The 13,747-nt window shown below is 64.3% G+C and overlaps 1 protein-coding gene across 8 annotated transcripts; it reads right to left on the bottom strand.

Moving 5' to 3' along the window:
* Positions 1–422: 422 nt before the first annotated feature.
* LOC105472538 (autoimmune regulator) lies at positions 423–13,066 on the bottom strand. Of its 8 annotated transcripts, none has more exons than XM_071095795.1 (15): positions 12,482–13,065; positions 11,876–12,050; positions 11,473–11,628; positions 11,039–11,113; positions 10,166–10,279; positions 8,776–8,921; positions 8,508–8,588; positions 7,376–7,703; positions 6,803–6,857; positions 6,171–6,270; positions 5,460–5,681; positions 4,760–4,863; positions 3,833–3,935; positions 1,824–1,886; positions 423–700 (listed from the first exon to the last, which is right to left on the bottom strand). In XM_071095795.1, the coding sequence occupies exons 1-15, from the start codon at positions 12,611–12,613 to the stop codon at positions 620–622; spliced, it is 1,935 nt and encodes a 644-aa protein (XP_070951896.1). In that variant the 5' UTR covers positions 12,614–13,065; the 3' UTR covers positions 423–619. The 8 variants fall into 8 exon arrangements, with proteins under 8 accessions (XP_070951896.1, XP_070951897.1, XP_011724196.1 ...); XM_071095796.1 differs by having other exon boundaries at positions 5,460–5,642; positions 12,482–13,063; XM_011725894.3 differs by lacking the exon at positions 6,803–6,857 and having other exon boundaries at positions 7,376–7,488; positions 12,482–13,060.
* Positions 13,067–13,747: the final 681 nt, after the last annotated feature.

Here is a 13,747-nt window from a genome sequence, read left to right as displayed (position 1 = left end):
GAATGAATGAATGAATGAATGAATGAGGAGGTGACATTGGAGCTGAGATGTCAATGATGGGAAGCCAGTCTCAGAGCCCCAGGGGAAGGAGCGTCCAGGCAGAGGGAACACCTAGCAAAGGCCAGCAGGTAGGAACAAGCTTGGCTGCTGGGAGAAACGGAGGGAGGCCAAGAGCACAGTAAGGGGTGGAGGCCGGGGTTGGGGACCGGACCATGCAGGGTCTTGCGGGGTGTACAGAAAGGGCTTGGGTTTTGCTGGGGGGCAGTGGGAGGCATGGAACAGAGCCTCGTGGTTTTGTTGGTGAACTCCTGCCTACAGGCACCCCATTCCCTTACGGCGAGCTCCCTTCCAGCCAGCTTGGCCAACACTTCAGGCACCAGGCACACGAACGCCCCAAACAAATGCCCCCACTGACAAGCATCTCGAAACCACAGGTTTTAATTTCCAGGCACATGATGGCTGGTGTCCCCACAAACACAGGGCTGTGTTTACAGCCGAGGACTGACAAGACGTGGCACTGTCCCCTTCTGGGTCCCAGCCGGCCGGCTTCCAGGGCTGAGGGAGGAGGTGTCTTTCTCGGCGCCCTCCCATCAGAGCTGCGTGTCCCGGCCGTCCAGGGTCAGGAGGGGAAGGGGGCCGCCTCGGCCAGCGGGCGGGCCATGCTCTGGATGGCCCACTGCAGGATGCCGTCAAAGGTGTGCTGCGGGACAGAGCAACTGTGAGAACCTCCAGGGGCGCCCCGCCATGGCCACAGGATCGTCCAACCTTCCCTCTAATTCAAAGGAGGGGAAACTGAGGCCCGAGGCCCCACGGCACAGGCCAGTCAGAGGAGGACCCCGTCCTGTACATTTCACTGAATCCTGTAAGCCCAGGGCACAGCCCCATGGCAGTTCATGGCAGTTCTGCCTCTTCGGGTGGCTCCTTCCGGGTTGGGGGTCAGGGCCGGCTGCTTCTCATTCTGTTCAGGAGCCTGATGTTCCCACAGGATGTTCCCGCAGGCCCCACAATGCCAGCAGAATAAGGCCGCCACCCTGGAGAGGCTGTAAGCCTGACCCTTATTTCTCCAGCTATATCCGGGGACCCCGTCCAGAGAAGCAGCTCCATTACCCAGCGCTGGGTCCCCTGGCCCACTCTCCGGCCCTGGGGTTCTACAGACATCTGCACAGTCAGGGTGTGTGGGGCATGGCCACTGCACAGGGCAGGACCCCTGCCCCATGGTCAGCTGGGACCCCCAGGTGCCACGCCAGACACAGGAGAACCTGTGGAGGCTGGAGGAGCTTATCCTCTTGCCAAAAACAGACGAGGCTTTAAAAGTCACATTTTGCCCACAGATTCTACCTGCCCATCTTAGCATAGAAAGGCCTGAGTTGGGAGGGGCAAGCAACTCTCAGAGGGACGGGGCCCGGGACCCCCCACTCCCACACCCCACCCTCCCTGGGAAAGTGGATCTTGGGCCTGGTGCTCGAGCCTTGCCTGCCAGGGTCCAGGCCCTTGGGCAAGGGGCCGTGTGGGAGCTCTTGTCGGGGAGGGGCTGGGGGTGCTCAGCAGCACTGGACTCCTGCCGGGGCAGGGGCCAGGGGGGCTCCTGTTGGGGGGTGCCAGGGGCCCAGCAGCATTGAGGCTCCTGTGGGGGGATGCCAGGGGCTCAGCAGCACTGGGGCTCCTGGTTGGTGGCGCAGGGACAGCCTGAGTTTCCATGGCTCAAGAGCAGCGGGGGCTGGCAGTCCTCAGTGTGCCCAGAGTGGGGGGCCTGGGTGCCGGCTGAGGCAGGGGAGGGGGAGTGGAGGAGCAGCAGGTGCAGCCGAGGCCAGGGGAGGCATTACCTCGCTCAGAAGGGACTCCAGGTCCTCCCTGTGCAGAGTGGGCTCGTGACTGGCAGTGTCATCCTGGAACCCAGGAAAGAGAAGAGGTCAACCCAACTCCCACAGCCCTGGCGGGGACACAGAGGCCACAGGGCCTACGGGCCGCGGGGGTATTTCCCCCCAACACTGAGATGGGAATTCTTACACCCAGCCCCATTGGGGGTGAGGGCACAGGGCTACATGGGCATGATGGGGCGGGGGCTGCCTGCCCCGGGTCCTGCTCGCTGCCCACGGCCAGCTGCCCACGGCCCCCAGACAGCCTCCACACTGTGTGGCCTCCTGGGGAAAACGAGGGGGCTCAGGGAACCAGCAAGGAAGCCCCACTCTGAGAGGGGAAGTCTGAGGCCCAGAGAGGAAAGTGTCTGGTCCATGCCACCCCCGCCCCCGACAAGCACCACCAGGGCCAGTGCATGCCATGGGTGAGCGGCCAGAGTGGGGGAAGGTCCCCAGGCGGGCACCCCCAGCAAAGAGGAGACCATATTAAACCGAACCCTGTGGAACTGCCCATTTGTAGCCCCAAACAGCCACATCCCAGCTCCTCCACTCAGGTGAACACTGGCGCTGCAAGGCCCTGCAGCCCTGCGTGGCTGAGGGAGGGCTGTTCAGTCTAGAGGGGAAAGCCCCTGGATGCTCCCCTGGTCCTAAGGATGCTGCCAGTGGGTGGGAGACCTGCTCAGGACGGGGTGTGGGGGCACACCCAACCACCCTGGGGGAAGGGGGCAGGCTGGGGACACACCCAACCACCCTGGGGGAGGGGGCAGGCTGGGGAGGGGCCAAGGCCAGCCAGAACTTTTCCTCTAACATGGCGTTACATTTCACACCGCAATGAAAACGCAGAGCTCTCTGCTGTTCAAAGACAGAACCCAGGAGGTTAATGACGAGGTACCCGCTGCGGGAGCAGCTGCAAGAAAGCTGCCTGGGGTTGGGCAGGGGCATCTGCATAGGGCACCGACTCCAGGTGGGTGGTGTGAGGAGGGAGGCTTCTAGAAGGAAGGGGACAGCGACAGCTGCGGGCCAAGCCACTGTTCCACAAAAGCCCCAAGGGCAGGGCTTGGTCTGAGGCTTGTGCCATGCCAGGCCAGAGCCTGCATGGTGGGGCAGCCTGTCACCTGCCCAGGGAGTACCATGCCGGGGTGGCCTGTCACCTGCCCAGGGAGTACCATGCCGGGGTGGCCTGTCACCTGCCCAGGGAGTACCATGCTGGGGTGGCCTGTCACCACACGGTGTATATGGGGTGGAGGCAGAGCTGGGAAAGTGTGTGGGCCAGTGGAGCAGGTGGGACATGTAATCACCCCAGGATCCCTAAAGGCTCCTCCGTGGCTGGGATGTGCTCAGGAGGCCTCTGCTGGGGACAGTCAGGGCAAGAGGCCACCACCCCTGAGGCTCCTGCAGCAGTGACTCAGGCCGCCCCCACAGCCAGCTCCAGGGCAAGCCAGGCCGCCCCAGCAGTCAGGGGTCCCCCCACCACCCGGGTCCTCTCTGACAGTAGAGCAGGAGGAAAGGAAGAGCTACTGGCTGGACCCAGGGTTGCTTTGCCTCTCTGAGAGGCTCCGGCCACACAATGGGGTGGATCCTGGCCCCAGGGAGGACGGCGGGTGAGACTGCCTGGAGGGGTCAGACGGGGTTGGGGCTTACTCCTGCAGGCCTGGCACTCCTGCTCTCCCCTCACCCCACCAGGGCACCCTGGTGAGACTCTCAGGGCTCTGCTGTGAGGCGGCCACACAACCAGCCGTGATGCCAGTCACCAACCCTGGAGGCAGCTTCCTTTTAACTATATTTAAGTTGCCAAAAAGAATTAGGTTTAAAGGGAAATTATTGTCTACAGATAATGACCACATGGTCAGTGTGTATGGTGCAAACCCTCGAAGCTGGCACCCAGGGTTTGTCCTGAGACGTGCTCCCCCAACCCCAACCCAAGGGGTCTCCCACCCCCACCACCAGCACTCATGGAGGGTTCCTGTGGCACTGACCTTGGCAGGCCCGGGCGCCAGGTGGGCGGGGCTGGGGGCCAGCACCCCCTCCACAGGGGCCGGGGTCATGTCTCCTGAGCAGGATCTGCAGCGCAGGCCCGTCCTGCAGCAGAGGATGAGGGGCTGCCAGGTTGGGGGTAGCAGGAGTGCCACCTCCGGGGTATGGAGTGTGGGGTGCTGGGAGGTGGTGTTGGGTGTGGGGTGTGGGCATGGGTGGTGAGTGGGGGATGGGGTGTGGGGTGTGAGGAAGGGGGATGGGTGGAGAGTGGGAGTGGTGGGTTTGGGTGGGGTGTAGGGTGTGGGGTGGGTGTAGGGTGTGGATGGGAGTGTGGGGTGGGAGTGGGGTGCAGGCTGTCGGGGGGCCTATGGGGTGGGAGTGGGAAGTGTGGGGTGTGGGGTGGGGTGTGGCTGTGGGGTGTGGGTGAGGTGCAGGATATGAGGTGGGGTGTAGGGTGTGAGTGGGAGTGTAGTGGCATGTGACTGTGGAATGTAGGGTGTGGGTATGGTGTGTGGGGTGTAGGATGTGGGTGTGGGGTATAGGATGTGGGTTTGAAGTGTGGGATGTGGGTGTCGGGTGTGGGTGCAGGGTGGGGGTTGTGGGTGGGGTGCAGGGTGTGGGTAGGGGGTGTGGGTGGGAGTGGGGTGCAGGTTATAGGGTGGGGTGTAGGGTGTAGGGTGGGGTGCAGGGTGTGGGTGGGGCGTGTGGGTGGGAGTGGGGTGTGGGGTGTAGGTTGTGGTGGGGGGTGTGGGTGGGAGTGGGGTGCAGGTTATGGGGTGGGGTGTAGGGTGTGGGGTGGGGTGCAGGGTGTGGGTGTGGGGTGGGTGGGGGGTGTGGAGGATGAGTATAGGGTGTAGGGTGTGGATGGGGTGTGGTTTGAGCTGTATGGTGTGGGTGTGGGTTTGGGCCTCCATGCCAACCACACTCACCCAGGCCGGGAGGTGCCCGCTGGGAAGTGGCAGCGCCAGTGAGCACACCGCAGCACGTCCGTACCATCTCCGCACACCCCGCACTGTGCGCCAGGAGCTGGACTCTGTGGGAGGCGACCCCGTGGGGTGACACAGGGGGCCGGGGGGAAACGTAGCTGAACCCGAGGCCTCCGTGCTCTCCCCTGGGACCACCCAGGGCTGGACAGCGGGTCTGGGAGCAAGTGGGAAGCCTCACGGTGCGGCCAAGGCTGCAGGACAGCGGGACCAGTCCCATCCCCAGGATGCAGGGGAGACCCAAGCACCCTCAGGCAAGCCTGGTGCCACACCTCTCTCCCGCTTGGCCGGCCCGGCCTCCTTTGGGGCTGAGTGCAGGAGTCTCCTGAAAGGCGGTGCCCACAGGACTGCAGTGAGGGGAATTGAGGCAGGGCGGGGCGGGCTCCCATGTGCGCTGGGCCATCCCCCCCTTCATTGTCCTGCCTTGGGGGGGGAGCAGTAATGCCCAGGGCCAGGAGCTGGAGTGGAGGTCTAGGAGCCTCCCCTTTTCCCTGAAGCCCCCCACGCTCCCCCACAGCCCCAGGCCCTGTGCCTCCCAGACCCTGTCTTGCCTGGCCTCCCTCTCCTCCTGTTTCAGGTGAATTCATCCACCATGTAGGTCCTGGGCTCCCTGAAGAGCCCACCCTGGTCTGCACTCCCCGCTCACCTGCTGCCCCTCAGGACCCACACACAGTAGGGGGTGCAGGGCCGAGGAGTCCAGCCCTGGCAGGGGGGCTGCAGAAGGCGGGGCCGGCGGGTGCTTGTACACAAGAGCCGTGTCCATGCCAGTTAGGGGCTCCCCAGGTGGACCTCTCACCTCCTCTCCCGCCGACCTAAGCCCCGGAGGGAGCTGGAACCCAAGGGTCAGCATCAGGGGGGCCGTGGGCACCTGCCGGGCACCACCCAGGAGTCAGTGACTGCTGGGACCCTGAAACCCGGGGCAGCAGGGTGCCGGCGGAGGGCCGGTGTGGTGGAAGGCGTCCACACTGAGTGGGAAAGGCCTGTGGCAGTTCCTGGCTCTGTGGTCCTCCCTCCTCCCCCGTCTACACACGAGGGGCCCCCTGGCCCTCAGGGCTGTCAGAGGGAACACTGGGCCTGTGCACAGTAGCCCTCCTGTGTTCACAGCAGCAGAACGATGAGCACATCTTCTAGGGCCATTATCAATGCTCATAGTGCCTCCCCAGGGTGGATCCGCAGCCAGGAGAGCTGGGTTTCCGCCCATAGGAACCATGATGGGGGCCCCACCGCAGGGGACCACAAGGACCAGGCGTGTGCATGAGGGGCACAGCGCTGCGGCTGGGGTAGGCCTGTCCCACAGGACTCCAGGGGACAGACAGACAGGAGGGGTGGCCCGGCCTAGAAGTGGGCGTGGCCATACCGGGGTCTCCACGGGTGGCTCCTGGGGCCGGGGCTCCTCTGCCCGGGGCTGCGTCTCCTGGACTGTCACCTGCAGGCAGCCGGAGCACCTCCAGGTCCCACTGCTCGTGCGTCCACCAGTCAGAGACATGCGGAACAAGACAGCGGGTGACAGATCCCCAAACCCACGGGTGGGGCTCGAGGGCTCCGCCGCACCATGCCTTTTACTGAGGGGAAACCGAGGCACAGCAGGGAGATGGGCAGACACAGGAAGGGAGAGCCCCCAGGGGGACATTTACCCTTAGTGGGGTGGCCCTGGCCAGCGCGATCAGGGTCCCCTTGGCGTGCTCTCTGATGAACCCCAGGAATCCCCAACACCTGCGAGCTCACAGTGGCTTTGCCTGCCTTTCAGGGCTGGGCCCTGCTGGGGGCCCCCCTAGGCTGACTGTTTATGTCCCGGGACCCATCCTGTTTCCTTAAGGGGAATGGCACCCAGCAGAATGGGAGGTGATCAAGGGCAGGAAGAGACAGCAAGGAGGACGGCTTCAGAAGGAGCCGAGCGAGGCCCCTGGCTGCGCCTCTTATTCTAGTGACGACGCAAGAGGCTGAGAGGGGGCCTGGTGAAGGCCACTCGGGGCTGGGACAGAGCCTCACCTGAGCGTGGGTCCCCACTCCTCCCACAGCTCTTCCTCCCACAGACTGCCACGTCCTGTGGGGTTGGAGTGAGGGCAGGGCTCGGTGGGCTGTGGGGAGGGAGTGCTGGGATATGAACACAGAGGAGGCCTCCCACCCCCACTAAGCCCGGGGTCCTGTGCATTGGTGGACAAGCTCCCACCTGCCCTTGGGGGTGCAGCTCTGTGGCCTCTGTGCTCCCCAGCCCTGTCTGGGGTGGGACTCTGGGGCGGGGCTTGGGGGTAGGGGCTGGCTACCCATGGAGGTGTGGGCCGCAGCCTGGGATGAGCTTGGACAGGGTGGCATCTTCACCTGGGGCCTCTGTGCTGCTTTGCTGCCCTCAGGGGCCCAGCTGGGCAGCCGGTGTGGCCAGGCTGGGAGGCAGGTGGCAGGGTGGGAAAACCCCAGGCCCTGGCCCCATGGCCCAGTGACCTGACTCAGAGCCCCCTTCCATCCTGGATGGGAGAGCCTGGGGGGGCTTCCCTTCAGGGTCAGTGGGTGGAGGTGGCTGTGAACTGGGGTGACCTGGTTGCGCTGGCAGAGGTGCAGGCTCACCTGGGGATCTCCCGGAGTGGAGGGGACAGGCAGGCCAGGTGGAAGGCCCGAGGGCAGCCATCACAGCAGATGAGCTCCCCGCCGTCCCGGCACACAGCACACTCATCCTCGTTCTTCTGGCACAGGCAAGAGACGCCCATGCAGACTGGGCTGGGGTGCAGCACCCTCCCGAGAGCCACCTCCTTCCCAAAACGGCTCCCCCAGCATCTCTGGGTACCTGAACTCCCCGGTCTCTGCCCTGCTCCCATGCTGCCAGGGCCTGAAATTCCACCCTGACCACCTGTTCCCCATCCATCTGGTCTCTAACGGACACCCCTCGGGGCCATCCCTATTGGGAAGAAAACCCGGTTTCTCACGGGCTGCTGTGTTCCAGGGGCTGGAACTGTACACCCACCACATGCGCCCTTCCTCACAGGGCAGTGCGGCCAGGCCCAGGGAGGCCTCTCCTGACCTCAGCACCTGCTGAACCCTCCACCCGCAGACCCCACCCTCGTCGTGCCCTGCCTGGACGGTGCCTGCTGTGCCTTCAGGGGTCTCCCAGATACCATCTCCTCCAGAATCCCTCCAGACAGCCAGACTAGGCTGGTCCTGCACAGCAATGACCTTACTTATTCTAACAATCCGCCAGACGCCTGCCAGCCTGGGTGCCCCTGCAGGGCAGGACTGGGCCCTGTCACTCCTAAGTGCCAGGGCCCCACAGAGCCCCTGGTGCCAAGTGGTCAGGTTCTGTAACCCACCACGGCAGGCACCCACCACACTGCTTCCACCCCATTAGGAAACCATGCTGGGGACCAAGGACGAGCCTGGCATTCCCAGTGGACCCTGAAGCTCCTGGCTGTAGCAGGGGCGCCCGGCCCACCCATGGGCACGGCTGAGAGCAGTGCGTACAGCCTGGACCAAACGCTGTGCTTTTAAGAGCCTGAGAGGACCTCACTTTCTCTGACTTATTTAAATATTACAATTATATATTATCAGGAGAAAATACGTCTGTTAAAGAAAAAGAGCTCTGCCCTGTGGGAGGGGCTCAGGCCCCAGTGCTCATCCCTGAGTGCCCAGGTCAAGGCAGAGGCGGCAGGACCCACCCGCGGGGAGCGAGGACAAACAGGGGCCCTCCTATGGTCTAGGGCATTACCTGGTGGAGCTGGGGGTCACTGGGGAGGGCTGGAGGGGCGGGAGCCCTGCCCTGCTGGCCCAGCCTAGCCTCACCTCCACCCTGCAAGGAAGAGGGGCATCAGCAATGGGGGCAGCCTGAGCAGCGAGGGTGCACACGACTGTGGCACCAGGCATCTCTCGGCAGCAGCCGCCAGCCCCCCAGCAGAACCACTCCCCCAGAGGCAATGCTGTTCCTGGGGTGGGGGTGCATCAAAAGCCGGGCTCCCCAGGGAGGGTCAGGTGCTTACGGGGGCAGCGCCCTGGGTTCCCTTGGCTCGAACCAGAGGCTTCAGGCCACCGCCGCTGCGGGCCTTGTTCTTCCCACCACCGGGGTCTTCCAACTTGCTAGGAGTGTAGAACTCCCCCCCGACCTGGATGCACTTCTTGGAGCCCCCTGGGAGGAGATGCCGGCTGGTCCTGGCTCACCTACCCAGCAGGACCTGCCTTGGCAGTCGTGTAGGCCCCGGACTGGGGTCTAGCAGAGACAGGTGGAGTTCCCACAGCCTGCGTTCCTCCAGCCCGCCCCCACCCCAGTCGAGTCTGGGGCCCGGGGATTGTCCCAGGTCTACACCAGGGTGTTCAATAGTGTCCCCCAAAGTTCACGTCCACCTAGAACCTCAGAGTGTGTCCTTACTTGGAATTGGGGTCATTATAGATGTGATTAGTTAAGATGAGGTCACACTGGACCATAAGTTCAATGACTGGTGCCCTTGTAAAGAGGACACATGGGAGACGGCTGTGAGACCACAGAGGCAGAGACTGGAGTGGTGGGACCCCGAGCCCAGGAACAAGGGGCACAGGGACACCCGCATAATGACCAGCAGCTGGGAGGGACAAGGAAGGATTCTTCCCTGCAACCTGCAGAGGGAGTGTGGCCCCGAGACACCTTGATGTTGGCATTTCTGTCATTTCAAGCTTCCCAGTTTGTGCCATTTGATCCAACAGCCTTAGGAAGTAACACAGTGGGTCTTGGGACCACCCAGAAGTGCAAGACCAGGGCCCTGGCTGTGCCTGGTGTTTCCAGCCCATGCCCAGCACCGAGGAGATGCCGTGGCAGGGACTGTAGATGGAATGCCCGATGGCACGGTGGGTCTGCCACCAGCAGCCCTGCTGTGCCCTGGTCAGATGGCACTGGTGATTGTATGGGGTCAGTGGCTGGCCAGGGAATGGGGGGCGAGGACGCTGCAGGCCGGCCAGGGAATGGGGGGTGAGGACCCTGCAGGCTGTCCTGGTTGAAGAGTGCAGACACCCTGGAGGGTCTCAGTAGCAAAGATGGAACTTTCTAAGGATGCAGCCACATGGCTCAGGAGGGCCCATGCACATGGATGGAGGTGACTGGGGGTGCAGCACATCCCGGGCTGGGATGTGGGCCTAGACCACTGGCCTTGAAGAAGGTCCCCCGACAGGGAGACTTCAGTGCCCACTCTCCTCCTCCAAAGTCATCAGAACTACAGGCAGAAACTCTGGCTACATGAGCGACAGCCCTGCCTGCTGTGGGACCACTAGGGTGCAAAGGGGCGCGGAGGGACGTGGAGGGGCGTGGAGAGGGGCGCGGAGGGGCACACAGGGGTGTGATCCTCCTTCCATCTTGGAGCCTGGGTGTCCCTGTCAGTCCCATCTCCCCGCCACAGCATCTACCTGACTCAAACACCTGCTGGATGAGAATCCCCTCCACGGCTCCTCGGGCTCCCGGGACGTCCCCAGAGGACATGGCCACAGCTCTCTGGACTGAAGCTGACATGGTCTGAATTCCTGGGAAAGGGAACACCCATTGGGGTCACCCATGGGGAAGACAGTTCCCGAGCACAAACTCTGTGCCAGGAGCAGCAGTATGGGGCTGCAGAGCCCTTTCCTTCCAGCCAGGGCAGGCCGAGGAGGGAGCCCAGCCCCGCCTTGTGCAGACAGCCCACAGGTAAGGGCAGAGACATGAGAACGTGTGTGTTCGTGTGTGCACCCATGTGTGCCTGTGCTGGGGGTGGCAGTGTCAGCAGAGCTGGCACAATGGAGAGGAAGGAATGCCCAATGACCAGCCCCCACCATGACATGGGCCCTGTGTTGTGCTGGGAGGGACACAGAGTTCCTAGGCTCTGCCCTCAGGGAGGGCAGCAGTGGGCATAGGGGGTCTCTGGAGTCCAGTGCCCTGGGAAGGAAGGAGAAGGGGACAGGAAGAGTTCATACTGCATGCAGCTGGGGGCCAGGGATGATTTTCTGGAGGAAGCCATGTCTGGACTGGTCCTGAAGGACAGGGAGTGGATGGGCAGAGAAGTGCCTGAGAAGGGGGTCCCAGAACCAGGATGTGGTGGGGGCAGGGGCGACTGGCAAGATCGTGAATGGACCCAAGGTGTCCCCTTCCTGGGTCTGGTGGTGCAGCTTAGGCCCTTGGAATGACACGCCAGGCCAGCATGTCCACAGCCCCTAGTACAGGGTCTCAGAGGGCAGGCCCTGCTCTGACCCCTGACCCCTTGCCCCTGGCCAGGCAGAAGGGAGGCGCTCCCACTGGGCCCCACTCACCGTTCCCAAGTGGAAGACGCTGCTGCTCTGCACTGCTCTCCGCCTTCTTGGAGGGCTTGGCCTTCAGTTGAGAGCCTGAACGGGGGAGCTGGGGGCAGCCTGGCCTCCCCTCTCGGTGGGGGTGAGTGCTGGTGGGCAGGGGCCGGAGGAGGGAGGGGTGGAGGGGGCCCAGGGCTGGGTATTCCCTTTGCCAGGCTCTGGTTTCTCATCAGTAAAAGGAAACCCGCCTGCCTACTTTGCCAGCCTGGGGAGGTCACCCTTCAGGCAGGAGTGAGCTGAGAGGCTGGTCCAGTGTGTTGGTCTAGTACCCAGAGGAGACCCCCACAGCCCCAGGCAGGCTGGCTCCACGCCCAGTGGGTAGGAGCCCGGGTGGGGAGGGGGCATGGGCTCCCGGGGAAGACTGGAGACCCCGGCTGGCTTCCCCTGTGGGGTACCTGGGCTGGAGGTGCCCCTTGGAGTCAGGGCTGCTGGCGCGGCAGCTCGAGGTTCTTCTGAGGCCTTCCTCTTGGTGGGGTGTCTGGGTGGTAGTACCAAAGCCTTGGGGATGGTCGGGAGCTTCCTCCCCTTCCGGGATTGGCTGAGGTCCACATCTGCAGCTCAGGGGCAGGAGCAGGGTCCCAACCTCAGGGTTTTCTCCAGGGGGAGGATGGGCCCCAGAAACTGGACACCCTGGCCAGGTGGGTGAGGCCTGGCCCCTTTGCCTCTTAGGATCCAAGATGGTCCTGGGACATCACCCACGGGCTCCTCAAACACCACTCTGGTTCCAGTCCAGCTGGGCTGAGCAGGTGACAGCAGCTGCCCCAGGCCCCCAGCATGGCCGAGCCCACCAGGACCCACCTTTGGGGAAGCTGTCCAGGATGGGCTGCAGCCGGCCATAGCGCTCCAAGTTGTAGTCCTTGAACAGAACCCTCCAGAAGTCCAGGATGACTGTGGAGTCCTGGGTCAGCAGCCAGGACAGGAGGGCGTGGAAGGCCTGGGGGCAGCCCTCCTTTTCCTTCAGACGAAGGGTCTCCTGCAGTGGGGTGGCATGAGGGTCCCTGCCGTGGTGCCCCACACCCTGCGGCCTGCCCATCTCCACCATGACTAGAGGGTGGAGCTCCCAGGCAGAGGTGCTGGCGACCTGGGCAGCTCCGCGCCCATCTCCTTGGCTTGTGGTGGGGTCAGGTGGTGGTGTAGGCTGTTGAGGGTGGGACTGGGGGAACCTGGAGGCCATTCCCTTGGCTTGGGGGTGAGGTGTGCGGACGGCTGGGGGAAGGGGACCAACTTCTAACTTGTCCTCAGGGAGGCCCTGGCTCCTTGCTGTGGGGGAGTTGGGGAAGGCTGGAGGGGCCTGGGGATCTGGAGGGGCCGGGAGGCATGGGGCAGGGTCCTCCTGGAACTTCCCTGGGGACTATCCCTGGCTCGCAGGGCCTGGGGGCCGTGGAGGGCGGGCGGGGGGCCCACCTGGAACTTGTCCTCGGGGACCACGTCGTGGTCGGCCAGGGCGTGCAGCAGTGGGAAGGCGCTGTCCACGGCCACCGCGATCTCCGTGCGGTGCAGCCTCAGAAGCTGGCGCAGGGCTGCGTCCGCCGCCATGGGGTCAGCGCAGGGACCTGGGGCTGGGGCGGGCGCGGTGGGTCCCGGGACACTGGCAGCCCCTCGCCTGGCCTCGGGTCCGGGCGGGGCTGTGGGGCGTCCGCGCCGGCTGTGCGCCCGCCCGCCCGTCTCCCTGGGTCTGCGAGCCACGCGCGCCGCTGTTATACCCCCGCGACCACGCAAAGAGCAAAGGCCGCTCCGCCCCGGCGCCCAATCAGGGCCAGAGCCTCCCGCGGGGACGCTTCCCTGTGACGGAGGCGCTGCGCTGCCTCCCTCGCTCCTGGGAAGTCTCCGCACCGGCCTGACTCACCCACCAGGGCAGCTGCTTTGGGGGCTGGGGACGGAGACTTGCTCTGCGCGGGACTCAGAGGCCTCCCACTTCCCAGTGTGGCCCCGTCCTGCCTCCCCCAGGGCCCTGCTCGAATGGGGCAAAGCCGGGACAGGCCTCAGGGCCTGGCAGGGGCTGCCTGGGGTGCAATGGCCCCTCCCAGTGGCCGGCAAGAGCCTCCATGGAGGCTGGATCGGGGTGGTGTCCCTGGGGAACCTCCACACAAGCTGAAAGCCCCTACTCAGGGGCCCCGCCTGGGGCTGTGGGAGGAACCGGGTGGAGGCCCAGTCTGATGGAGGAGACGGTACCGCAGCCCTGGGCGTCCCCGGGGAGGCTCCTGACTTCACCATCTCAGGCTGGCTGTGTGATGCCGGCAAGCCCTTTCCTTCTCTGAGCCTCAGTTCCCTGATCTTTAAAAAGGGCGCATTCGCCTGGAGACTGAGGCTCGCATTGACCCCCTACTTCCTTCCTCCAGGTGCTTTAGAAGGAAGATGGCCGGCCCCACAACAGGGCCCCTGAGTGTGGCCCTGAGGGAGGGCTCCCTAGGGATCTTCCTAGGACCAGTGACAGAGGCTGAGGGATGCTGTGGCCTGGACAGGAACTTCCAGGGGCATCTAGGAAGGTGTCCTGGAGGGGAGCTACAGTGGGCAGGAGCCAAAGGTCCCAGGTGGACATGGGTGGGGACAGTGCCCCCAGTAAAGCAGGAGCAGGTGCAGAGGCCCGGGGCCTGCAATGGTGCCGAGGCTGTGGCAGCCGCGCAGGCATGGCCTGGAGTAGGATGGCCTCAGTGGGAGGCCTTGGTAACA

This window comes from Macaca nemestrina, chromosome 4, assembly GCF_043159975.1.
Source record: "Macaca nemestrina isolate mMacNem1 chromosome 4, mMacNem.hap1, whole genome shotgun sequence".
Lineage (NCBI taxonomy): Eukaryota > Metazoa > Chordata > Mammalia > Primates > Cercopithecidae > Macaca > Macaca nemestrina.
Note: the sequence above shows the minus strand (reverse complement) of the source record. Positions and strands in the feature narration are given on the sequence as shown.